The sequence below is a fragment of the Cavia porcellus genome, unplaced genomic scaffold, assembly GCF_034190915.1.
Source record: "Cavia porcellus strain 051 isolate PalLab524CR breed Dunkin Hartley unplaced genomic scaffold, mCavPor4.1 scaffold_1, whole genome shotgun sequence".
In the NCBI taxonomy this organism is placed as follows: Eukaryota; Metazoa; Chordata; class Mammalia; order Rodentia; family Caviidae; genus Cavia; species Cavia porcellus.
This window is the reverse complement of record NW_026947484.1, coordinates 81464773-81492053: the sequence shown is the minus strand read 5'-3', so window position 1 is coordinate 81492053 and position 27281 is coordinate 81464773. Positions and strand designations below refer to the sequence as shown.

Here is a 27281-nt window from a genome sequence, read left to right as displayed (position 1 = left end):
AAAAGCATAAAGGGCTGGAGATAAAGCTCAGTGATAGAGTGCCCTTGAGTTCAATCCCCAGGACAGATTGAAACAAGCAAACAAAAGCAAAAATGCTTTTCTGCCAGTAAATGTATAATTTTTCTGTTTTGGTGTTTTAGGTGAACTTCATCTACCTTGCCAGAAGCACAAAAAAAACCATGCTAACTCTAACTTTGGTATGTACAGTTACATTCCTCCTTGTTTGCAGTGGAACCTTTTTCCCATACAGCTCCAATCCTGCTAATCCAAAGCCAAAGAGAATGATTCTTCAGGTAAGAGCAATTTTGTGGAGTTGAAATTTAGGAGGGGAAATTTTCCTTGGTTCACTACTCTTTCATACGTAAAGCAGTGAGGAAAAAGACTGACCATTGAGTGGCATTCTTATTGGATAGACATATTTCTCCTAAGAGGCACAATCGAATATGTCACAGCCTAAACTATAAAATTGTACTTTTTGGAAAAATAAAAAAATACATAGCAGAGAATACTGAGCTTTTAGAAAAATAGATTGTATAAATGTCTGCAGACTGAGTAAAGATCTTAACAGTGAACTGACAGAATAAAGTAAGATATTTTAAAATGCTATTAAAATGGAGCTTAGCTGGTTGTTGTGGTGCAAGCCCACAGTCCCAGTACTCTGGGAGACTGAGGCAGGATTACAAGTTCAAGCCTAGCTGGTACAATGTGGTAGTCAAGGGATTGCAAGGAAAACAATTACATATAGGATACATAATTTATAGTATTTTTAATGGTCACCCAAGGAGTCAAATATAAAGAAAGCACAGGAAGTTTGTCCACATACTAAAGACCTAGAGAATCCAGCCAAGGGCCTGGATCCCATAGCAATATACTGCATGAATTCAGAGGAAAACCTAGAGCCCATGACAGTGCTTCTTAGGAGTCCAACTAGAGGCCTAGCAACTATGACAATGATCATGCAAGTCTTTTCATGGATCTGCACTGGAAAGGCCCACAGTTCAGTAGTGGAAGCCAGAAAGTCTTTGCCAGCAGGGTGTAGGATCTGTACTAATAGGTTGAAGGTTTTGCACTGGAGCCAAGAAGCGATGCTTAAGATAAGAACTAAGGCTCCCCTGCAAAGTACCATAGCCATCCCCAGCAAAAACGAGGTCCTGAGCTCCTCCGACAGTGAGAAAATCGAGTTCATATCAGGAAGCCAGTGTAACAAGGTTTTCCTGGAGATCAAACAACACACATCTTTTCCTTCTGGAACCATGAAGTGATGCTCAAAGAAGACCAGAGCTCCTCCAGAGTGACCACAGCCATTCTCAGCGACAAGATCCTGAGCTCCTCTGATGATAACAGCCTAGTTCATGTCAGGGAAGCCAACATGACATGCTCCTCTACGAGGATCAACAGTTGCAAACACCACCACTACTTGGCAGAACCCACAGCACTACTCTTCCTTTCCAGGTCTCCTTTTTATACTGCCAGAAGTCTTAAGATGGGCCATCCATGCTCAGCACCATGCTGATACAGTTCAGCTGGTGTTTAAGTTGACTATCAGTTTTCAGTTCAACACAGGTAATAAATTGACTTTGGCAGTCTCAAAAAAAAAAAAAAAAAGGCTAGGAACGGAGTTGAGTACAAAGACCCTGGGTTCAATTCTCAGTACCTAAATAAATACATCAGTTGTTTATTTGGGGCTGGGGATTTAGCTCAGCGGCATAAGCACCTGCCTTGCAAGCAGGCAATTGTGAGTTCGATCCCTGGTACCGATAAAAAAGAAAAAGACACACACAAAAATACATCAGTAAATAAATAACAATAAATAAAAGCTTAAATAATACACAGTATGATGATGTGATGATGAAAATAACTGAGCGTGGACAGGAATTATTAAAATGAGATCTAGAACTTCCTGTTGCCTTTTCTTTTAAATCTGGTATAAAGCCTCAGCTTCATTTTCAGCCATCTATGTTAAAGGTTGTGAATGGTTAAACAGAGTGTCAAAGCATAACCTAGGTAATTTTTGAAGGACTGGAAAAATTAAAAATACTTAAGATTTTGAAATGGGCCAAAAAAAGTATTGCTTTTAGTTTTGAAAGACTGGTATACTTTATGTGACAAACTTATAATTTGCATAACCTTTGTGAAGAACAGGTTTTAGAAGGTTCATTGTGGTTTCTATTGGGATGCTTTTTTTTTGTCTTTTTGAGACAGGGTCTTGCTTTGCAGTTCAGGCTGGCCTTGAGCTTACTTTGTAGCCTTGGCTGGTCTCAAACGAAGCTATCCTCCTGCCTCAGCCTCCGGAGTGCTGGGATTACAGTTGTAAGCCACCATGCCCAGCTGTGAGATGCTAATTTTTATAATCATGCTAGTAAGATTTAGGAAAAGCGAGATTTTTATTTTAAAAAAATCTGTTCTCATTTGTTTTGAGCTTCAGCTCTGTGCCAGAAGTTGACAGATTTTCCTTTGTAGGCAAGATAATAAATATTTTAGGCCTTGTTAGCAATATAGTCTTTTATTACAGTTAACCTGTTTTATAGAGCAAAATTAGTTATAGGTTAAAACTCAGCCAATGTGTATGGCAGTATTTCAGTAAAATTTTATACAGTAAGTGGGTAATTTGACTGCTAACTAGTTTACCACTCCTTGCCATATGCAGCCCCCCCTGCCTTTTCCTGTTTGATTCTTTTCAGGCTAGTTTCCTGCTTTAACCATTTGACAGTTTATTTTGAGCATCACTTGGGCAGCACATTTATTTACGCACTGATTATCTTGAGCATTGCTTGGGCATTGCTTGTCATTTTTACCAATTGGTTTTTGTATTGAACAAATTTGTAAATGGTCATTTTGTATTTTTTGTTATAAAAAGTGCAGAAAAATATTGATTTTTGGTCATCCTGCATAAATAATTAGGCTGTTAAGTGGTTAATAAAACTTCTTTGGAGCATGGTGGTTTTTCACAGAATTCTATTAGGCACAAACTTGTTATCTCCTGTTGGGGTGCAGTTCGTTTTTTCTCTGCATATGAATTGGCTTCATGTTACACACTGAAGGGAAATGACTGAATGTATAATGTGTTTAGAATGTACTGTATTTGTTTTAAATCCTTTTCTAAAAGGTAGAAAATTCATATCTTTTAAGTCTTGTTTTAATTTTTTGTTTTTCCTTTTTTTGGTACTGGGGATCGAACTCATGACGGTACACTTTCAAGACACGTGTTTATGCCGATGAGCTAAATCCCCAGCTCCCTGTTTTTCGTCTTTCTTCTTGAGATGTGTTTTTGCTACGTTTCACAGGCTGGTCTTGAACTTGTGGGCTCAAGTGATTTTCTTGCTTTATCCTCCTGAGTAGCTGGGACTATAGCTACTGTGCATCACTGTACCCAGGCAAAACTTTTATATAAAATTAAAATAGAAAAAGACAGGGGCCAGGGATATAGCTCAATGGCACAGCACCTGTCTGGCAAGCTTGAGGTCCTGAGTTTGATTCCTTGTACCAAAAAAAACAAAACAAAACAAAACAACAAACACTAGATAGATAGATAGACAGACAGACAGACATAATAAGACAGTTACTTAAATATCTGTCATGCAGTTTAAAATAAATCTCTAGCCATATTTTATTAAACCTAAGTATTCTTTTCTTATTGTGCCATAACTACATTCCTTGGTATGGTTATATTTTACTCAGTCTTTATTAACCTGGGTTGGGAATGCAGAAAGTAGCTGAAACAGTTTTCTCATTAGTCTTGTTCTTTTCAGCATATGACTAGAACGTTTCATGACTTAGAAGGAAACATAGTTAAAAGGGACTCTGGAATATGGATCAATGGATTTGATTATACTGGATTGTCTCACATAACACCTCACATTCCTGAGATCAATGATACTGTTCGAGCGCACTGTGAGGAGAATGCACCTCTTTGTGGGTTCCCATGGTATCTTCCAGTGCATTTTCTAATCAGGTTGGTTCATTACTTTTCTATGTAAGTTGGGGTTTAGTTTGTTCTCAAGTCCTGTCAGTATATTAGTATTCTATTATTTAAGCTGTTATCCTTAACTTTCAAGTCAGGTGCTATTTATACTATTTTTTAATCACTACAGAACACTCCTTTAATGTATTTATTTAACTCAGGATAGTTTTGCTTTTTCAAATTTAAAAAATCTTCTAGAAACTTCAGCTCTTGGAAAGGGTGACACTCTCTATGAATATAATAGCAGTTAAACATCAGTCACAAATGGTTTTATCTTTGGGAAGTTTTTATAGTTTTGCAGTGGAGGACTGTGAGGAGAGAGAGGACGTGTAGTGGAAATCAAGATCACTAGTGTTTTAGTCACTTTTCCTTGTTGCTAGGACAAAATACCTAATAGCCACAATTTTAAGGAGGAAAGGATATTTTGTCTCATGGTTTTAGGGAATCCAGTTCATACAGTTGGCTAGCATCAGCCAGGAAGGGCATAGTGGAAGGGCCTACTGCAGAGAAAAGCTGCATAGTCCTGGCAGCCAGGAAGCAGATGGGAGAGGAGCCAAGGAGGGAGCTACACCCTTCAAGACCACACCTCCAGTTACCTTTCTCTTCTGACTAAACCCTACCTGCTAATAGCTAGTTTGGTGTGGTGCCCCCATAATCTACTTATGTAAAGACTGCACCTCTAAGGAGAGGATACTTTCGGGGAATATTTGTTAGCTAGGTATTATAAGTATTACAATTATGTAGGTATTATGGGTATTACAAAGTTGAGGTTTTTTGTTTTGTTTTTTAAAGACAGGGTCTCACTATGCAGTTCAGACTGGGCTCCCTTGGTAGCCCAGGCTGGTCTTGTACTTGCAGTGATCTGCCTGCCTCAGCCTCTCAAGTGCTGGGATTATAGGAGCGCGACACCAAGCTCAGCGAAGTTTTATTATATAATAACCAGGCATTAAAAGAAGTTGGTTTCCTTTATCATATCTGTCAGTTTGTTATTCAAAGAGATGTTCATGTATTCTAAACATTTCCCTATGTAATGGATAGCTGCCAGCTAATAAGGTCCTAAATATTGAAGCTACCTTTCCAAATAGGAAAAACTGGTATCTTCCTGCTCCAGATGTTTCTCCAAGAAATCCTGCTCGCTTCAGACTTATATCGAAAGAACAGACACCTTGGGACTCTACAAAGTTGACCTTTGAAGCAACAGGTAAGCCAGATGCATTTTTCTCTCCTCCTTTCTTCCCTCGCTTCATGTTTACTGCTCCCTGGGTTTAATCCCTAGTACCATAAACCGTCAGTCAAACCTGCCCCCACGAAAGCTTATTTCTTAGTGTTTTTTGAGTACCATAATAAATTCAAGAAATGGTGAGTTATCCTATGTATAAACTGGGAATGACTTTCCTTTGTTCAAATCTGTTTTTGTCTTAGGAGTGCTGTAGTTTTCTTTATGTAGATTTTGTTGCTATTTATAGCCTGGGGCTTTCTCTATGATTATTCCCCTAATCAGTTATTTTTTGTACATCTGAAGATAATTGATTTATTTTATATCCTATTACCTTACTGACTTTCATTTTCTGAGCTAGTTTAATAACTTATACTTCAGGGTTCTCTAGGAATATCAGGGGTTATAAACCTTTTATAAAGGGCTAGATAGTAAATATTTTAGGTTTTGCCATATATATCTATATAACAGGTTCTTTTCTGTTTTTGTTACTCTTTAAAAAAAATGTAAAAAACCATTCTTAACCTGAGAGCTATGTAAAGAATAAATCTCAGGTGGAGTTGACTACTGTTACCATCTACAAATATAGTTCCTTTATACTAATTCTTATAACTCTAATTATTTGAATTACTAATAATTATACATGGTGTAGAAGTCATGGATATAGTAGACATCCTTGCTTTGTTCCTATTAGGGCAGGGATCTGTAGTGCTTTCCTACTTGTAAGATACTGCCTTTAGGACTAAGGTGCCTATTTTTATTGTCTTTAGCAGGCGTTCTTCAGTTGTAAGTTTCTTGAATTTTTTTATTTTTATTTTTTTTAGTTTTTTGAATTTTTAAAATCAGGAATGGATGTTTAATTTTGTGCAAGAGTCTTTAAGCTTCTGTGAATGAAATCATAGGATTTTTTGACCTTGTGTCTCTTATGATAGTATATCCTACTAGTTCCTGACTTACAGTTTCTTTAATGTATGTTGGACTTTCTTTGCTAATGTTTCTTAGAAATTTTGCATCACCCGTATGAACGATGACTTTTTTCCCTTGGTCCTTTTTATCAGGTTTAGGTGCCAATGTTATACATCATAAAAATAAATTAGTTATCTTTCCCTTCACTTTTCATACCTTAAAACAATTTATGGAGTATTGGAATTACTTGTTTGAAAAGGTTAGCTTGAATTCTTTTTTTTTTTTTTTTTTAATTAAGGAGAAAAGAAAAAAAAAACAGTGAAAGGGTACAAGTTATACAGATTTACAGAAGAAAAAAATGAACAGTAGGAAATCACTAGTTAATGGATTACATATTGCCATCTTAGAAATAATTGTTCAAGTCACAAAATTAAAGCTTGTAGAGTGGACATTCCAACAATGATACTGCAAACAGTTCTGTTCAATGATCCAATAAAACTCTGTGATACCATTTTCTATCTTATACACTTAAATATACATGCAGTTATATAGTTTAGAGCACTTTCTTTTCCACTCTTTTGTACAATGACTATTACACATTTTGGGTTTCATTGCTCCCACGGTTCTTATTGCTTTTTTGGAAGAGAGTAAAACCAAATGAGACATAACAGAACAGAATCGGTCAAGTCAAAAGGATGGACATAATAGATAATATAAAAACATAATACAAGGTGATCAACAATGGTTACCATAGCTTGAATTCTTGAGTAGGAACATCTTAATAACTTTTAGTAGGAAAGTTGGTCAGGTTAGCCTATGTGTCAGTTTTGGTAATCTGTATTTTCCTAGCAAAATGTTTGTTCAGTTTTGGTAGTTTCTAATTTCCTAGCAAAGTACAGTACTAGTTTTTTCTAGGCTTTAAAATTTATTAGTGTAAAGGCCAGAAAATATTGTGAATATGATATAAAAATGATTTCTCTTTACCTTAGACAGTGTTTGTCTTACTAATTTAAGACAGTTGGGCACTTGACTTAAAATTATATTCATTTTTGCTCTGGTCTCTATTTCATTTTGATGAGCATTTGTATGTCCCTATGTTTTCTTTTGGTTATTTTACTCCTCCTCCTTTTGCACTTCTTTTTTTTTTTTTTTTTTTTTTTTTTGAGACCAAGGTCTCAATTGGCAGTCTAGGCTGGCCTTGAATTTATAGTCTTCTTGCCTCCCAGTTGCTGGGATTATAGGTGTGTACCACCATGCCTGGCTGTAGAAGTCATTTTTAGTTTTACTGTAAAAAAAAAAAAAAAAACCTCTTTCTATGAATTTTACTTTTATAACTGCTTTATATGTATCCAAGGTGGGGTTTTTTTTTTTTTCCTTCTTTTTCAAGACTGAGTCTCATTATATAGTTCAGACTGGCCTTAAACTCCCAAAGTAATCCAGGCTAGACTTGAAGTCACAGTGATCCTCCTGCCACAGCCTCCTGGGTGTGGGATTATAGGAGCACACCACCTATATTTACAATATTTTTGATTTATGGGTGTGATCAAAATGCAAGGAAACCATCTGTATTTAAAACTTCATTACAGTAAAGACATATTGCCATTCACTCGCTTCTCAGTACCCTTCCTTGTTTTAAATACACTTATCCTATCATTCATGCCACTTTCTGAAGCAATTTTGGAAATCTTCTTTTGTCATTAATTGTGCTTTCAGGGCTACTTTTGATGTCCTGAATTGATTCAAAACAATTTACCTTTTATGGTCATTTTGAATTTGTGGAAGAGCTAGAAGTTGCACAGTACCAGATCCAGTAAAAAAGGTAGATGAGACAGTGTAAAGTGTTTTACAGAAATTGTCATAAAGTTGATCAACCTGGTGTGATTTTTTAAAAAAGTGTTTAAACTAAAAAAAATATTGACGTCAAAGACACATTGCCATTAATTCCCAAGTACTCCCCACACTTACCTCATCATTTTTGACAGTATATCTTGTACTGTAGTAAGTTAAACATTCACTGTATTTTTGATCATTGCAGCATGCTTAATCCAGTCAGTATATACTGTATCTTCTTGCATCTCCTATAGTGTGCCCCCTTCTCTGGTTCCAGTGGATGAATTCTAAAATCTCCAGTCCTTTTTGAGACGTTTTCCCAAAGTTGTCTAGGCTGGGCTCCAATTTGCTATCCTGCCTCAGCCTCTCAAGAGTACAGTACTGGGATTAAGGTGTATATCACATTTTTGTATGTGCATTGTGAATTCTGACTTTTAGTATTTAAAAAGGGCTCTTAATGTTTAATGCTTTTTAAGAAATGTTTAGTGCTTTCTATTTTCAGTACTCCTCTTTCTGGATATCAGATGGGTCTTTACAAAAATCACATCCAGCTAGGGGAGGTGGTACTTGCCTGTAACTCCAGCAACCTAGGAGGCTGAGGTAGAATCACTGCAAGTTCAAGGCTAGCCTTAGCTACACAGTGAGATTAAGCCCAGCCTGAACTGGATAGTGAGGTGCTATCTCAAAAAAGAACAAAAATTACTTCCACTTACCTCAAACACTTCTTTTCATGCTTTTAACCTTTTTTAAACTTTATTTTTTGTCCTTTTGAGACAGGGTTTTGCTATGGAGCTCAGGCTGGCCTTGAACTCAGTGATCCTCTTGGCCTCACAGCCTCCTGAGTGCTATGAGAGGCGTGCACCATCGTATTTAGCAGTTTTACCTTGCAGTGACTTTTTACTTGATTTTGTTTTCTTAGTATCTTTCTAGCCCTTCATGATGTCATTTGACTTTATTTTGCCTTGGATATTGTCTTTCTCATCACTTACAGTATCTGACATCCACAACTCAAAGAGTTTATTGTAGCTCTTTATAGTGGCTTCAGTTCTTAGCTGACTCTACAGCAAGGTAGCATGGTAGCAGGAAGCACAAAGATCAAGGGAGGAGGGAGATGGAACCCTTCAGGCACCCCGGCAACCCGACTCTACCTCCTAATGTCACATATCACTGTAGACTCATTGGTAGATTAGTCCTCTGATGAGTATCATGATCCAGTCACCTTCCCAGAGCCCATGACTGTATGAGGTTTTAGGGGACATCTAGAAATAAATCGTTAACAGAAACTTTGTAATTTACTCTGCTTTTTCCATTTCTTGATTTCAATTTCTTGTAGTTTACATACTTCCTTAGAAGTCTTAGTTTTTGTCATTTTTTTCCCATATCTCCAAGTATTTTTGAAAGTGTATTGTATTGCATTTGATTTGTTTTTCTGAGACTGTTTTTCTGAGTCTCACTATGCAGTTCAGACTGGCCTTGAGCTCACTTTGTATCTCAAGCTGGTCTCAAACTTAGAATGCTCATTCTGCCTCAGCCCCTGGATTACAGGTGTGTGCCACTACACCCCGCTTAAGTGTATTCTAGTTGTCTTGGCATGATTTTTTGGAGATGTGTTGGTACTGTTTCAATGTTTTTAAAATAACTATGGATCTTTTCATTTTTCTGCTATCAGTAAGATTCTTAGCCAGTGTGTCCCTCTTCTGTCAGTACCACAGATACTTTTAAGTTCTAAATTTTGTGTTGGTGTGGATGGCTTTTGTTTCCCAGTGTTTTTGTTTTGCAGGACAAACTTGCCATTTTTGCTTCATTTCACCTTCACCAATCAGTGTCAAAAGATGCCACCCCTTTTATTTTTATTTTTTAGGAACTTTGCATTTGAAAAATAGTTCAAGGGCCAGGGGTTTAGCTTAATGGCCATGTGTCTGCCTGGCAAGCATGAGGTTGTGAATTCAATCCCCAGTACCAAAAAACCCAGAAACAACAAAAGAAAAATAGTTCAAGTAATATATACTGTAATATCCTCTTAAGTCTTTCCAGCTGGACTCTGTAGCATGCTACAGCATTACAGATTTAGGGTGGACTTGTGGCATTTGTCACAAAACTTTGCCATAGGAACAGGTCAGGCATGAGCATGTGACATCCATGCCTCAGGCTGAAAACTATTATTTCTTCACATTTGTCTGCTCTCCATCTTAAAGTTAGCTGTGGTTTTATGTTTAGCTTTTTTATTTTGGTATGGCAGCCTTTGTTAAGTTTCCTGGAAATTTTTGTTGCATTAAAGGAAGAAACTAAAGAATATTTTAAGGTGTTATGTTTCAAGTCTGAAAATTGCAGTTCTTTTCATAATCATCCTATTGAGTACTTTTATAGCACTCTGCTGTCTTCCCAACACTTTCATATGCTTTTTCTTATCCTCTCAAAAATATCTACTTCATAGACAGAAAAACTGACTCAAATTTATTATGTGAATGCCTAGTGTCATGTAGCAGTTGACACCACCAACATTTACACACCAACTTTCTCGTCTAGATTCTGTACCTTTTCTGCTGTACATCACCACCTAACCTTTTGATACACAATGTTCAAACTGGTAAACCTGTTTGTACTGAGTACATTTAAAGTAATACAAGGCATGAGCCTTCATGGTAAAGTTTGGTTGTTGGTTAATTGCTTTTCTTATTGATGCTTTTTAAACAAAGATATAAGTGTTCTTCCTCATCTTACAGGACCAAGCCATATGTCAGTCTATGTTCGAGCCCACAAAGGATCGACACTTTCTCATTGGTCTCTTGGTAATGGCACCCCAGTCACATGTAAAGGAGGAGACTATTTTGTATTTTATTCCCATGGTCTCCAAGCCTCTGCATGGAAGTTCTGGATAGAAGTGCAGGTAGGCTTTTCCCAGCAGTTCCTGTTTCACTGAACAGTGTGCTACCTGATATTTGGCAAGAGCCTCAGTTTCAGTATTCTGGCTTTAGAGAACTGGTTTTCTTCAGCAGGTCTCAGGAGAACAGCCTGAAGGGGGAATGGTCACTGTGGCCGTTGCTGCCCACTATCATTCTGGAGAAGACAACAGATCCTCCCACCTGGATGTTCTGATGGAGAAGTTGCCAGATTGGGTATTTCCCATTGCCTGGGTGTGCACCTACAGTCTCTTTGTGTTTTAATCTTGTGGATGAGCTCTAAGTACACGCCCAGTGCATACTCCATGTGATAGTTTCACCCCTTTACATGGATATTTGTCATGTAAGTGAATGAATTTTAATGAGCATATTTTCAGAGACCTTGCTCTGTGAGGTCAAACTGTGGGTTAAACTGTGGAACAGTGAGGCCTGGCCTTGTTGACACTTGAAAATGCCAAGTTTTTGGCATGTAAGCACTTGTGGGTACTGCCATTGCACACCATGGCATGTCATTTTATATGACCTTAAAGATAAAAGCCAATAAACCGCTTTTATAGCTCTCCCTCTAAAATCAAGACCAGTGACTATAAACCTTCTAGACGTTTCAGTGACAACAGTCTGCTGCTGCACACATGCCATAGGTTCACCATGACTGATGTAGACTGTCAGACCACTACTGAGGCAAATAATTTCCAATTAAAGCCCAAAATCATTTGTTGTGTCAGTGGATGGCAGGTAAAACACATTTGCTGGGGTAGGATTCCCTTTGAGATACAGCTTCTAGTTCACTGGAAAGTGATTGCTCTGTGGACCTTTGAGGCCCTAACATCTTCAATACCACTTCAAGCACTCTAGCAGTGGTATCAGACCTATGGCATGTGTGTCTTTGCCGACTGTTTATTATTGAAAGCTCAAAAAGGCTTGCCAATGCTGCTCTAGAGTATGCTTTGTGTCTGTCCCAAAACTTGGACCCCCAATGGAGAGCCAGGTCTTAGCGTAATAACTGACAGTTTATCACTGAGAGCCATTGCTGTGCTGCTCTCCTGAGGTTTCCCCCTGAAAAATTTTGTTTTTTACTTTGTCAGTTTGAGAAAGGGAACATTTATTTGTTCAGCTACATTTCCCTCTGGGTTTTACAGGTTCTTTTGATCAGAAAATTGTGCGAGTAAATAATCTGAAGTTCTTTTCTCAGAGTTGCCAGCATAGCCATTCTGGGGTGGGAGAGGAATGTGAGGGTAACAGGGATGGACAACTGATGCATTTTATGTATTTTTTTCTTTTCGTTTCATGGCAATTTTCTGTTATATACGCTTAATTAATCCTTAGGGCATACTTTTATTTGATGTACCTGGTCCCTCTTTTTTCTAGCCAGCTTTTTTTGGATAACTGTCCAGTGGGACCAGCCTTCCTGAGACTTGAGGTTGTGGCCTATAGCTGTTAGCATCCATGTCTTGTAAAATGGCAGGAATTAGGACTTGAAGGTGCTTTTTCATCGTTAATATGGGGGGCATAGCTTGTATCATAACTGCACCTCTTTTTGGCTTTTAGGTTCCAACAGTGATAGGATTTGGTGAGATTAGTGGTAAATTAGGCTAAAGTTTTTCCCACAATGAAATATAAAAAGTTTGAAAAATTTTGAGCTTGTATTATAGGCCCTAGTTTTTTGTTTCCATATCACCTGAGAAGTCTACTTTAAGAAAAAAGAGGAATGCTTCTTAAAAAAGAGGCTCTCAGATCTGTTTGATGCAACAGCATAATTGGGCATCAAAGGAGAAAATGTTCCTAAAACTACTTGTCTGACAAAAGCTGGATATAACATTTTGCATTCTGCTGTCATCTCTCAGAACTGAGATTTTACAATGGAGGCACTGTTTTCCTGGACTTTTGTAGAAACCGTATTTTATCCCTCTCATGTACTTCAAGTTTCTGGCTACATAATGTATCAGTATTGTAACAGATACGCTTTGTAGGGTTTATAGTTTATACAGAATCAGAGTTTTGGAGAAAAGTAACAGTACTAGTGTGTCAACATGTATTGTCCTTGTGATTAATCTGAAATAGATTAGTAAACATTTACAGAAAAAGTAAAGCACCATGTTGGAAAAATATGAAAAACAAGTTGCTTTCCTTTGGGAAGAAAGTCATTTCAGCAATAATCATGGTTTTCTTTTTTCCCTTTGGTTATATGCCTGTGCAAAATGATTCTGTTGATTAGTGAAATAATTCTGTTGAATAGCATTATGAAGCTTTGATATTTTGCAAAGCTAGCAATAAGATGATCACTTTGTCTTATGGCATGCTTAGGATCTGGGAGGTTATTTTAATGTCAAAAATGGCCAGGTAATTACATGTAGTATTCATAGCTCTGTAATAAGCACACAATATGTCACAGTGGTCTCTGAGATTAAACCTGTTAGGTCCTACCCTTTTGACCACTTACCCCAATTACGTACTGTTTTTTTGGTGGTTTTTTTCCCCTTTTTTCTTTTTTTGGGTACCAATAATTGAACTCAGGGCCTCACGCCTGTGAGGCAGATGCTACTGAGCTACATTCCTGGCCCTCAGTCCAATTATTTAAATATAAGATGACCAAAAATTGCATATTTTTAATTTTTATAACAGGAAATATAAAAATGACAATTTTATCAAATTTATTCAATGCAAGAATTGACTGATTGGAATGATACCTCCCAAGCAACACTCAGCATAATACATGCTGCCCAAGTGACATGTGGGGTACACTATTAAGTATGATCATTTGACCACTTGAATAACTAACTTCTCAGTCATTTCAGACTCTAATAAACAGAGTTAAAGTCTGTAGAAAATAATGTAGGTAGCACAGTACTACATATTCAGGGAAAGTGTGAAGAACTGTCATTTCAGAGTAATTCTTATGTTTAAAAGTGATTGTTGCATGGAGTATTTCCATAATTTAGCAGATATTATTAAACGTGGCAGGATTCACTAATATATTACAAACCAAGGGAGCTACTCAGACTGCTAACGGAAGCGTGAATGTCTGTTTCATTAGTTTGCTGAACTTGTTTAGGACTGTTGCCTTATAATATTACTGAAATAAAGTTCATATACTGGTTGGTATCTGTTAAAAAATCTTTAACTGCTTATGTTTTATCCCCATATTCCAAGTCTACACAGCCTTATTTGTATCGTTTAACAAGTGATATGAACAAAAAACTGAACATGGAAATGTTTCCATCAGTTTGAATCATTTTTGACCTTGAATAAATTATGCACCTCAATTTTATAGAAATTAAAACAACTTACTTCATAAGTGGTGAACTTTATTTGGAAGTTTTAAATCATCTCCCTTGGGGGATGAGATCATCAACTGGATAATTAAGGATGATGCTCCTTTTTTTTAGGGGTAGGTCAGAGGGAAGAAATTACCTTTCAGCCACAGTGACCCCCACTACTTAATTTCTCCACTCAAGGGGATGGGCAGAAACAAAGCATGCGGTTGACCCAAAGGTGTCTAAAATTAAAGCTTTCTAAGCGAATTCCCTCAGAATAGTTCAATACAAAGTCAAACAGATAAAAAAAATTTCATTCCTGATATACCTCCATTTTTTTAGGTCCAATAAAGGTTATGCCTTGTTATGTCTTTTACTGTGTCAAAACCATACAGATTTATTAAAATCTGACAAAACATGTTGACAATTTCTTTTATTCAAATTGGCCCTGCAGCATAACCAGCATTTATTTACCCTAAGCTCAACATTGGAAAACTTACCTGTGTGGCATGCCCATATTTGTAGAATTAAGGACAGAAACTAGGTGACTTCAGTAGATGCAAAAAAATTTTTTGTTTTTTACAAAATCTAAAATCTTTCCATGATAAAAAATCTTTGACAAACTTAGAATTTAACTTGGTTAAGGTCATCTGTGAACATCATATATAAACAGAAAAAACAAAAGATAAGATAGCATGCCAGTTTCTATTTCTTGGTGACTCTAGCCAGGGCAATTTTGCAAAAGAAAGGGCATCCAGATTAGAAACAAGAAGCTAAAGTCATCTGTAGTTGCAAATAACATGACCATCTATATAGAAAATTGTAAGGAGGCCAAACATACACACAGAACCTTACAGTTAGCTTCAGTGGTTAATGATTCAGTATCAATATACAGAAATCAGTATTTCTATACACAATCCAAAAATGAAAGAATTCCATAAATGCATAGATTATAATTAAAACCAATACTAAACCCTCACATTTATATAATTTTTGATAATGGGAAATATTTTTCATAAACAGTGCTGAGACAACTGAATACCTACATTTAAATGCTGTCAAACCACTACTTCATACCATATAAAGTAACTTAAAATGAATCAGAGACCTAAATGTATGAGCAAAAAAGTATAAAATTCATAGAAGATATAATTTGAATTGGGCATTTCCCCCCTAGCTGTGACACCAAAATCTTATGCAACCAGTGGAAAAAAATTGGTCAGGAATAAGACAAAGATGTCTACTCTCACAACTCATTCAGTACAATTCTGAGTTTTACCTGAAACAATTAGGTAAGAGAAAAAGGAAGTCAAATTATAGAAGACCCTAGAGACTATTAAAGACCTTTGGAGCTGATAAATGAATTCAGCAATGTAGCAGGATATATAATCAACTATAAAAGAAGCTTCAGCATATACCAGTAAAGGACTAGCTAAAGACCCCAAAAATCGACTACCTAAGAAAGAATTATAAAACAATTCCCCTCATAATGGCTTCAAATAAAGTTCCTAGAGATAAAACTAACAAAGTAGGTAAATGATCCTGATAATGAAAATCTCACAACGCTAAAGAAAAGCACATGGCTCCCCTCAAGCTTACGCACTGGCAGAATATAGTAAAAATGATCATTGTTACCAGAAGTGACCTACAGATTCAATAATGCAAGCTCAAGAAACCAATGAGATTCTTCACAAAATTAGAAAACATCCTAAAACTTGTATGGAAACGTGACCAACAAATAGCCAAAGCAATTCTAAGCAAAAAGAGTAAGTGTGAAGGCATCATACTATCACTTCTAAAATTATACTACAAAACCACAGTAACAAAAACAGCATGGTACTGGCATGCAAATGAGTATGTACAGCAGTAGAACAGAAGATGTAGAAACAAATCCACACGCCAAGGAATCAAAAATACATGTTAGAGAGAAGACAGCAATGGTGCTGGGGAAACTGGACATCACTTGTACAAGACAAACTGACCATCTCACCTTGTTACAAAAAAATTAAGAAATTGATCCAAAACCTCTGAAACCTTCCAACTGCTAACAGAAAACAGGAAACACTTGAAGCCATAGATAGGCATAAGCAGACTTATGGAATAGAAACCCCAGTAGCATAGAAGATAAAAACAAGAATCAACAAATGGGATTACATCAAATTTTAAGTTTCAGCCCAGCAAGGAAAATAACTGAGAAACAGCCTACAGAATACTTAGAATATATAATGAAGTTGAAAAACTTGAAAAGTACACATGATCAGTAAGTATATAAAAAAGAGTTCAACATCTTTAGCTAACATTAAGATTCCACTTCACTTGCTTAAAATGGCTAAGTAGTACAGTGGATCCCAGGAATGCATAGGGGTTATGTTCCTAGAGCATCCACAAACTATAAAAATGCAAGATATGGTCACAAAAAATGACTATAAATGCCAATTTTCATGTTTTAAACAGAATGCTATGTAAAGACTTAGAATGTGCAGGGTATTCTGGTGGCTTTTGGGGATCTTAGAACTTTGAAAACAAAACAGAACAATGGAAATAGCTGCACAGTTCTCCAACCTGCTGTGGTGCTGGAATGCTGATGCATCTGCCACAGCAGCCAGTCAACAACAAGGAAACCAGTGCTCTAAACCACTGTGGAAGGTCTATGGTTTCAATGAAATTGTGGAGGTTTCTGCAAACAACTAAAGTTAGGTTCTAAGGAAAAGCAAAATTCACAAATGACTGAAGCTATGAACTCTGAACTGTGACTTTGTGGGACATACTGTATAGAAAAAAATGTTCAATATCTTTAATCAATTGTAAAATTCAAGATTCAGTCTCACCCAGTCAGACTGATATTCCTGTAATCACAGCACTCAGGAAGCTAAGGGAAGAGGATCCCTGAGAATTTGAGGCCAGCCTGAACTGTATAGTGAAATCCAGTCTCAAAACAAAAAAAAAACCCCAATAAATGCCAGTAAGGATGCAAAGGTAAAAGGAACCCTTTTACATCATTTGTACAGCTACTGTGGAAATGAGTATGAGTCCTCAAAAAACAAAAATAGAACTACTGTACCTTTTGAGCTAGCTATATTACTACTTGGTATATAACTGAAGACATTAAAGTTAGCAAACTTGGAACATTCTGTTTGCATAAGGAACCAGCCTAAGTGCCTAGCAACAGATGAATGGCTAAAGAAAACGGTAGAATATACATACATAGGGGGGAATATTACTTGGGCATAAAGAAAAATTGAGTGGACGAGCCAGAAGAATCCATTTGAGTGAAATAAGGCAGACTAAGACAACTGACATTCTCTTCAATGTTGAATCTAAAAATCATAGACTACTAGACATGAGAAAGGAAATGGAGAAAAGGAAAGGTATAATGGTGATTATAGAAGACATGAGCAAAACACATGCATTGAAATACCTCCATGAAAAGGGGGTGGGGGGGATACAAGGGGATAATTGAGGGGGTGGTTACCAAACTTGGCATTTACTAACTTCCTAAAATGAAACCTGTTAATCTGTATAACCAATAAAAGACTGAAAAATGAAATTAATCAAAATGAAAAGATGATAGAAAAGACAAAATTTTTGCAAATCATGTATCATAGATTGGCTACTAAAGAATCCATGCATACCAGTGATTAAAAGAGAAAAGACCTTTTCATTTTTTTTTTCTTCAAGGATGACTGTTGAAAAATATCAGATTTAGGAATGCAGGAAAACCAGTAGTAATCCTGTGTATTAAAAGGTGATATCTGGGGCAAGTGATACAACTCAGCAGCAGTGTCTGCCTGGCAAACATAAGATCCTGAATTTGATTTCTGGTACAAAAAAAAAAAAAAAACGGTATCTGATCTCTTATACACTTAAAAGTATAAAATTTTATATGCTTAATGGAAACCATATTGTATGCAGAATTTTCTGTCATTTTATTGTATTTTGAACATTTTCCATGCTATGAATACAACTGTTATTACAGTAGTCTGTTATCAGGCACTTACGATGCTGCCAACTCTTGATGTTCTTGTGAATGTTCTACATTCACATACAAGTCTTCTTCATTACTAAAATGAAGTAAATCCAACCATGTCTCAGAATATTTGAGGCTTTTAATACCTATAATTTTTGTTGTTAACCTAAGATGATAAATAAACAGAAGTTTGTACAATGGTTTTATTGCCCTTTACCAAGTAAAAAATACACATTACAGAAGCAGCAGCAATTTTAATTACAAGCGAATGCTGACTATCCCCACATAACTTTTTCCCCCACATGACTTATTTTGGTATCAGCAAATAACTTAAATGTATCTAGTGACCTTCAGATAGTTCACTGAGTATTTAAGTGCATTGGTTAAATTATGGCTTAAATGGTTTCTATGTGTCTTAATCATATGAAATAGCAAAATAAAGTGAGCTTTTAAAAATTAAAATATATAACAAACTATATATATAGAGGAAAATTCTTTGTGATCTTGCCAAACTTCTTGCCTTAGGATATCCTATTTCTATTAACGGAAAAATGAATATTTTATAGAAGAAAAGTTTCACAGCCTAAGCTACTGAAATAATGTTTACTTATTGGTGCCCTGCTTTCAAGAATGTGAGATTAAGCTCAGCAGTGTTTTATTTAGGATATCTGAAAAGATCACAACTTTTTATAAATGCTAAATCATGTTTATTGACTGAATATTCACTTTAAATACACCTGTCATGCTGTTTCTTCTTCTGGTGGATTAGGACAGGAGAAGAAATTTCAGCTTAGTTTTTTTGTGCACTGCATTATTTTTTTATCTTAAGATTTAGAGAAAGGTAGTTTGAACCAAAGATTTAAATAAAAAGGAGCACCAGAAGAACCAGGTACCAGTAGTCACATATTCCACCCATTTAGGAGTTTTATTATGTGAAGTTATTGCACTTGTAATGTAAAAAATAAATGATAGTAAATTACCAAACTCAGTAATTGTTTTCAATAGTTGATAAATTTTGAAATAAGCAATTTCAAAGTGATTGAGTTTCCCTTCAAAGAAAATTGGTACAGACAACTAAATCTAGCTATGTATTTTAAAAAGCAAGGGTAGAGGACCAGGTTTTATTTTTAAATTGTAACTGCACTATGAAAAGAGGCTGTATCACATAGTGGTACGAATTTGGTCCACATCTAACACATTGTTATAAAAATAAACACGTTTTTATAAAAAATTACATTGCATTCCTTGTTCAAATTGCACAGTACAAACAAGCTATCTAAATTAATACTGTTATTAGGTAATCAATTACATAAATGGATATGTGTTTAGTCTGAAGCAATTAAGGAACATGTGGTACAGTTTTCATAATGTATGAAAACTAAAATTTAAGCCTTATCTAGAAATACATAAAATATTTTTAAAGTACAATGAAGAATGCATTTACATATTTTAGTAGCTGTGATAATACAGGATTCAGCTGTGTATTTACATAAAAGTCCATTTTTATCCAATTTACAAAAGCAATAAATAAAGATTAATTTGAACAAAACCTGTTCGATTTCATGATCATTGGGACCATTTCCATTACTTTATGACCAAGCCATTAAATCTGTCTTCCATTATGAAGGCTGCTCATTTCTGGAAGGAAATGGAAGCCCTGTCTTTATTCAGAGAGTATTTATCTATACTCATGCAAAATCCAGCATAAAACCTAACAAAATATAATACAAGCCTTAAAAATATGAACAGTGCCTTTGAGTATATACATAAGAGCATTTACAAAAAGGTATAGTTTTTTGATACAAAATAGTGGTATCAGCATAATTGATAACCCTTCATACCACTGCCTACATTGATCTAGTAGGAATCAAGTTTGCTAAAACAGGCACGTTAACTGACAGGTAAATAAGCTTTCATCAATTCAGGTCTGGGATTTAAGAGGCTAGTAAAGCCAAAGAGAATGTCTCCACTGCACTAGCCTAAGTGCAAGGATAGGTATCTATTCATAGGACCAAACAGGGAGTCCAGTGAGCTCTATCCAAGGAAGCAAACAGGTAGCTCCAAGTGCTCAATGAGCTATAGCAAGCACCTTAGCATTTATTTTTTTAAAAAAAGTTCTAGACACATGCTGAACCATAAAACACATACAAAACTCTTAAGATATGAAAAAGTAAGCTCACCCAGAACAAAACTATCCCTACATTATAATCTACCAAACTTTGAACAAAAATGTTAACCTTTACAACAGTCTTTATTTCCACTGCAGCTTTAAAAAGTTTAATGAAAGGTGTTTTTATTTGATATCACATTTTTTTTTGAGTCCAAGAGATTTCTTAGTTTATTAAAATGTAATACTTTACCCAAAGAGTCTATGAGTTGAGTTCTCTCCCCTTTTAAATCATTCAATAAGATCACAGTGTACTCAGTTACACACTGCTGCTAATTAATTAATACTGCCTGCTGTGATGTTACTTACTATTGTTAGGACACTGAACAGTCGTAAGTCCCATCCTGAAATGGTTCCTCTTCTTCTGCTTGGGCTGTGTCCTCTTCTTTTCGGGTAACTATATTGCTTCCCCCAACCTCACACTGGGGGATACTTCCATGGCCGGAGGATCCCCTGCTCTCCTCTGCCCTGGGGCTAGTCTGTTCAGGAGTCTTACCCACTACTGTTGATTGGAAGGCATCAGGTTGGACTTGCTCTTCTGTTATCTCACTGAGCTTCTTCAGTTGTGGCTTAATGATATTTAAGAATGGCTTATATCCAGGGCTAAGGAGAGGGAAAAAAATTAAGTTCTCATGCTGTAATTCAAAACACTTAACAAAATGTTACGGATATATTTCTAGTAAACACTTGGTACAGTGAGAGAAGTAACATTTCATGAGGAGAGAAGACTTCTTGTATTCCCTATCCAGCCCAGAAGAAGCTGTGCTGGATTTAAGTTTTTGAGCTATACTGATACTTTAAAACAAGTGTTAATTAAAAATGTAACATCTACCAAATAAGGAAAACTAGATCTAACTAAGGGAAATGAATAGCCCTAAATCTATACTGATGATTGAGACAAGGCCAGAGTCCAAGATTCTGAACTTCCACCTATTACTTTAAATTCACACGGACTGTAACTTGTCTTTTTTGCAAGCAGACATTTTTATTACAACCTTCAGTTTCATAGAACTACAAATTTAAATTGCAGACTTATTGAAGATCCTTTATACTGCATCACCTTAAGACAGTGACAAATTCACTAATTACCACTCTAAATTTTACTTAATGGACATTATTCATTCAAATGTTGAGAACAAAACAATTACTTAAGAGAGCAACCTTAAAAGTGAATGTAAGAGGCAGACATGGTGGAACATATCTGTAATCCAAGGATGAAGGTCAACGGCACAGTGCTTACCTAGCACCTGTGAGGTCCCGGGTTTTAATTCTCAGAGAGAGAGTGTGTGTGTGTGTGTGTGTGTGTATGAAAATTTTTATTTCTACTAACCTAAAAAATATCCAAAGTAAGTGAATTATAAGCCTTGATATGTGTGTGTGTGTGTGTGTGTGTGTGTATGAAATTTTTTATTTCTAACTACCTAAAAAATATCCAAAGTAAGTGAATTATAAGCCTTGATGTGAAAGGATAGGACTCACCAAAGGATAACAAGCTTCTGGGAACCAGCACTTACCAATCGGCAGAGGCCCATCTGTCCACTGCATATAGTCCTGTTTTGATGTTCTGTAACATCTCTCCATCTACTTCTGAAGACTGTGCAATAACCAAAATCTGATTGATTACTGAAGATTCTCTAAGAATCAGGCCTATGACGATGCACCAGTCCAGACATCCTGCCTCCATGAAAATGTGTAGCAAATACCTATAGAAAAAATAAAATATTTATGCTGAAAAGTGCCTATAGTGATTATTAGGAAAGTGGCTTTTGTACCCCTTTTGTACAAAAGCCGAGTAGCTTTCTGTGCTTTCAAATGCAAGAAACTCACCGCAGCTGGACTTGGGATTTATGAGGTCCTTTACTTGCCAATTCCATGGAGATGTGCTCCAATTCTGACTGGGTCAAACTGAGTGTGGAGAAATTTTCATCCACCATTGTCCAGTCCCCATCTACCATGGAGCTACTTTCAGTCAGGTCTGTGGCTGAACCAATGCTGCATTCATCACCTGATGAATTTGTAAAAGTTATAAATTACCTTCTTGTATAAAATACATTTTCTTCTAATTTTATTAGCTATTCCTCAGACACGGATTTCACTTCAGGATTTTGAAATCAGAACATTCTGCTAAAATGGCCCTGTTGTACGCATAGTACTTTTTTTTTTTAATCAGCAGAGCTAGAAACAGACATCACATACTCTGGGGTAGAAAAACTTACTGCTACCAATAAGCAGTCTTCCTTACTTTCCCCCACAAAATATAGCTACAGTTTGACCAAGTTTTTAGACTCAGCTACCATTTACAGGAAACACACAGTGAACTGTTCAACTAACTCATGAGGAGGCAATCAGCAAAATCCACAGAATCAAGTTTTCTCAATGAATAAATTGCAAGGGGGAGAAAGATATGTGGGTAGAGGACAATCATTTAAAAAGAAAATTTATACAATGTGTAAAAAAGTGTGACATTTATGAAACATGGAAATTACTAGATATTTATGGTATTAAGGAATTACTTTTTAGAAAGAATGATAATATATTTTTTATTTAAGGAGAAAAAGGGAAAAAACAAAAGGGGTACAAGTAATACTAAATTTAAAAGATAAACAGTAAGAAATCACTAGTTAATAGATTACAAATTGTCATCTTAGAAATAGTTGTTCAAGTTACAAAATTGAAGTATATAAAGTGGACTTTCAAACAGTGAGAGTGCAAACAGTTTTGTTCAATGTTCCAAAAAACACTCAGTAATATGGTTATCTATCTTATACACTTAAACATATATGAAGTTATAACCTTTAGAGCACTTTCTTTGCTTTTGTACAATGACAATTACACATTTTGGGTTTTATTACTCCCACAGTTCTTATTACTTTTTTTGAAGAGAGTAAAACCAAATGCGACACATCAAAACAGAGTTAGTCAAATCAAAAGGATGGACATAATAGATAATGTAAAAACAAAATATAAGGTGATCAACAATGGTTACCATACTGCCTCTTGCTATTTTAAGAAGAATTGGCAGTTACAATAAAATTGAACTAAACACTAAAGAATAAAACCAAAGCATTGGAGACATTACAGGATTTTAAAAGAAAATAATAGTCAACCGGAATGGGAGTCATAATGATTCTTATTGTCTTCACAGTTATGCCTATACTTTCAAACTTGGTACTATTAAGCAAAGCAGAATAGAGGAAAATCACTCAAAACAAGATGGTGAGGGCAATACAGGATTTCAAATCAAGTTAATAGGAAATCATAGTAGGTTACTATAATGTATCCTGCTATTTTTATTTTTCCCTTAATTAAAAAAATAAAGTAAATAATTTAAAAAAGGGGATTGAGATAAAAGAGGGCATAACAACAGAACAGCGCAGGTCAAATCATAACCATTTGAGCAAAACAGTGTTTCACCACAAGATACCCTGACATAAAAATAGTTACCACAATGTCTCTTTCCTTGAAATCTTTGAGTATAACTTCGTATACTATAGCACCAAACATATCAAGACACTATAAAACCATTCAAGAGAATGACATTATTACAGGGTATTTAGAACCAATTAACAGAAAATGAACAATGGTTTCTATATAAACTCCTTGTCTGTAAAAGTTTTTGCTTATATTATCATATATAATAAAGTCCAATAAGATACAACCTTTTAAGACAGATGGAGACAGAAGAATACAAGTTTGATGGGACTTCAAAACAAGATGATACTAAATCAGCACTAGCTATTAGGCTGTCGTTTTCTCCAAAATGGCTGTTCCTACCATCTGATCTCTGCCTCATTTCTGTTGAGCTCTTTTTCTGTCATTTGTTGTCAGTTTGTCTTCTTCATTTCGTTTTCTGCTCCATTCATTGTGGCCTCTCTGCCACTATTTCTGGAATCTTGGTATTTTCCTTTTTTAGACTATCCTGCAGTATTCTCTATAGAGTTGAATTAATGGTTGCAAATTCCCCTAGTTCTTCTTTATCCTGGAAGCACCTTGTTTTTCCATCAATTTCCAGGGACAGTTGTGCAGGATATCTCAATCTTGGCTGGAGATTATTATCTTTCAAAGCTTGAATTATTTCCCCCCACACTCTTCGTGATTTGATGGTTTGTGCTGAGAAGTCTGCTGTAATTCTGATGGTGTTCCCTTGTAAGTGATCTGTTTCTTGTCTCTGATGGCTTTTAATATTCTGTTCTTATATTGGATTCCTGGAATTTTGATTATTATATGTCTGCGTGTAGCTCTGTTTGCGTTGTAGGTGGCTGGAGTCCTGTATGCCTCATATATCTGAATATCTTTACCATTTGCTAAATTAGGGAAATTCTCTTGGATTATTTCTGTGAATAGCTTTTGTAGTCCATTTGTTTGTATTCCCACTTCTTCTCTTATGTTCTTAGTTCTTAAGTTATAGATCCTCTTATCATCTTCTAGCTTTTGTATTGTTGCTGTTTGTTTTTTTGTTATTTTAAGTTTTTCATTTCATGCTCCCATATTACAAATCTGCCCTCCAGTTCAGATAATCTATCCTTAGTTTCTTTCAAGCTGTTATGCCAGCTTTCGATAGAGTTTTAGTTTCCTGGTAATCTCTTTGAACCTGCTTCATGTATTCTATGCTTTCTCTATTTTCTCCATCAAACAATTCTCCCTTTTTCTGTTCTTCCATTCTACCATCTGTTTTTTCTTGGGCGGTGCTTAGCATTTCTGTAACTATTCTGCTTATGTCTTGCTTCAGGTCATTAATAACTTCATTCCTGAACTTGTCTATGAGGCTCTGGAGATAGCGCTTTATGTCTATTGGTGCTGTGTCTGCTATTGCATGTTTCTCAGGATTGGGGGCTGAGGACCCTTTCTTATTGCTCTCTCTTCCCATATTCTTTGTTCCTTATATATAAACGTATATAGGAGGCCCAGCTTCCTTCCCTGTTGGCCACAGTCTGTTTGAATTGTGCCGGTTAGGTGTTTCCGCCCACCGCAGTGCACCAGGGAGACACAGACCTGGGCAGTCTATGCCGGCCCGCCCCTGAGCCTACCGAAGGCTTTAATGCTAGAGTGCACCTCCAAGCGCTGGGGCCTGGGTTGGGCTAGCCTACTGGGTCTCAGCCAACGGCATCTTGCTGGCCAAGCACTCCTCAACAATCCCGCTTGAGAGGGGGATATGTGACTGAAGTCACTGCAGCATCTCGTTCCGGGAAGTCTGCCCAGTCCGAGTATGTCCTCCGCTGAAGCCTCCTTCTCTATGGAAGGGTCCCGATCTGCTCATTCACCGCAGGTCGATGCAGGGTACCTGGCCAGCCCCGCTCCTAACTCCATTCAGCGCTTCTCACTCTTTGAGCTTTTGTGCCTCTCTCCCTGCTGTGCCGACCGGGACGCAACCGTGGCTGCAGGAAATTCAAATTGTAGTTTCCAGTGGTGCGGGGTCTGGCTTCTGTGCTGAAACCTTATCTGTTGCTGCTGTATCACCGGGATTGCGTTTCCAGTTAGTTTCTCTTAATTTAGTTCTGGGTCGGCAAAGAATATCCCCCCTTGCCTAGGACTTCCTGCCTGGCAGCATTCCTGGATTTCAAGTGCGGTTTCTCAGAGAGCCTCTGAGGCTGCTGCTATCTATCCGCCATGTTCTTCCGGACTCCAATACATTTTTATTTTAAGAGGGTCTTGGTAGGCTGTAAACTATCTTGTATGTGCTTCAAATAATAAAGGTGGGTAGTAAATAAAAACATCTTTGGCCATGGTAATAAAGCTGAATGATGAGAGTTGTCTACTACACTATTTTCTCTACTTTTTAAATATGTTTGTAATTATCCCTAAGAAAAGTTCTCTAAAAGCAGTAATAGCACCGCCTCACATCTTTAAGGATGGCTGCTATTAAAAATCAAAATATGTGTTCCTTAAGAATGTGGAGGAATCTAAACCATGATGGTACTGGTGGGAATGTAAAACAGTACATTTGTTATGGGAAGCCGTTTGGCAATTTCTAAAGTAATTATAAGTAGATTTCCATGTGATCCAGTAATACAGTTTCTGGGTATTTACCCATAAGAACTGAAAGCAAGAGTCAGAGGTAGGTATCTGTGTATCTGTGTTCTTGTTAGCACCATTCACAACAGTCAAAAGACAGAAGGAACCCAAGCATTTCTCCACAGAGAAGGAAACAAAATGTATATGAATACAATGGAGTAATATGTGGACTTAAAGGGAAGGAAACTTTACATACAGTAACATCAATGAATTTGAGGACATATGCTAAATGAAATAAGCCAGTGTCCAAAAGACAAATACTCTATGATTTTCTTATATGAAATACTCAGAAAAGTCAAATTCATAGACAGAAAACAGAATTTGTTTGCCAATAGCTCAGAATGGGGGAAAATGGGGAACTGTTATTAGATGACATATACAAAGAGTTTTGCTTTTGTAAGACAAAGTATTGTAGTAGATGACAAAGGGGCATAGTCAACACTATTGATATATATGTACTTAAAACGTAAGAAGGTAAAATATTTTACAGTTAAAAAGTAATGGCAGCATTTATCTCATGATGAGTTGGGCTGATGTGAGTCACATGGCGGAAAGTCAGGTGGCAGTGAAGATGGACTGATCAAACATTTAGAAAATAAGCATCAAAAAACTGCAGTCATTCACTTTCACAATGTCTGTTGTACCTTTTGAATATTAATCTTTCAGTTTCTTACACAAAGGAGACAATACAGTGTTTACACATGTGAGTTTGATTTATTTTACTTATGATTGTAGTCTCTAGCTGCATCTAGGTACTTATAAAAATCATTTATAGCTGAGTAGTACGCCACTATAAAAAAATACATCTTTTTATGAAACAAATTACTATTTAAAAGCACCTATAATTTTATAATCCTATATCCACATAAACTGTTTCAAAACCTCTAATGTTAATTTACCCTTACTACAGAGCAGAGATTGGGGTACAACTTTTGGAAATGGGCAGATAGTAACTCTTCTAGACTTTGAAGGTCAAGTGGCAAAATCAAGAATATGTAGAAACTTATTTACATATAATAAGAGAATAAGCAAATTTCCATATAATTTTATTGATGAAACAAAAAATGA

At 36.2% G+C, this 27281-nt stretch overlaps 2 protein-coding genes across 9 annotated transcripts in view; one reads left to right on the top strand and one right to left on the bottom strand.

Annotated features, from left to right (window-relative positions):
* Positions 1 to 27281, top strand: part of Ermp1 (endoplasmic reticulum metallopeptidase 1) — a 79862-nt gene that overhangs the window by 39103 nt on the left and 13478 nt on the right. For 2 of the 6 annotated variants that reach the window (XR_010048129.1, XR_010048127.1), the window contains exons 11-15: positions 141 to 293; positions 3750 to 3952; positions 5047 to 5162; positions 10637 to 10800; positions 10907 to 11156. Coding sequence is in view for 4 of the 6 variants with exons in the window: in XM_063250769.1 (XP_063106839.1) it covers positions 141 to 293; positions 3750 to 3952; positions 5047 to 5162; positions 10637 to 10800; positions 10907 to 11077 (807 nt within the window). In the remaining 2 variants the exon portion in view is untranslated. Of the gene's footprint in view, positions 1 to 140; positions 294 to 3749; positions 3953 to 5046; positions 5163 to 10636; positions 10801 to 10906; positions 14109 to 27281 lie in introns of those variants that run through there. The other 4 variants (XM_003472179.5, XM_063250769.1, XM_063250794.1 and 1 more) reach the window with 4 other exon arrangements.
* Positions 141 to 27281, bottom strand: part of Ric1 (RIC1 homolog, RAB6A GEF complex partner 1) — a 166025-nt gene continuing 138884 nt past the window's right edge. For 2 of the 3 annotated variants that reach the window (XM_003472180.5, XM_063250760.1), the window contains exons 24-26: positions 22029 to 22206; positions 21716 to 21904; positions 18156 to 20804 (exon numbers count right to left, since the gene is read on the bottom strand). In XM_003472180.5, coding sequence (XP_003472228.2) covers positions 20516 to 20804; positions 21716 to 21904; positions 22029 to 22206 — 656 coding nt within the window. In that variant the 3' untranslated portion in view covers positions 18156 to 20515. Of the gene's footprint in view, positions 20805 to 21715; positions 21905 to 22028; positions 22207 to 27281 lie in introns of all 3 variants that reach the window. The other variant, XM_063250756.1, reaches the window with a different exon arrangement.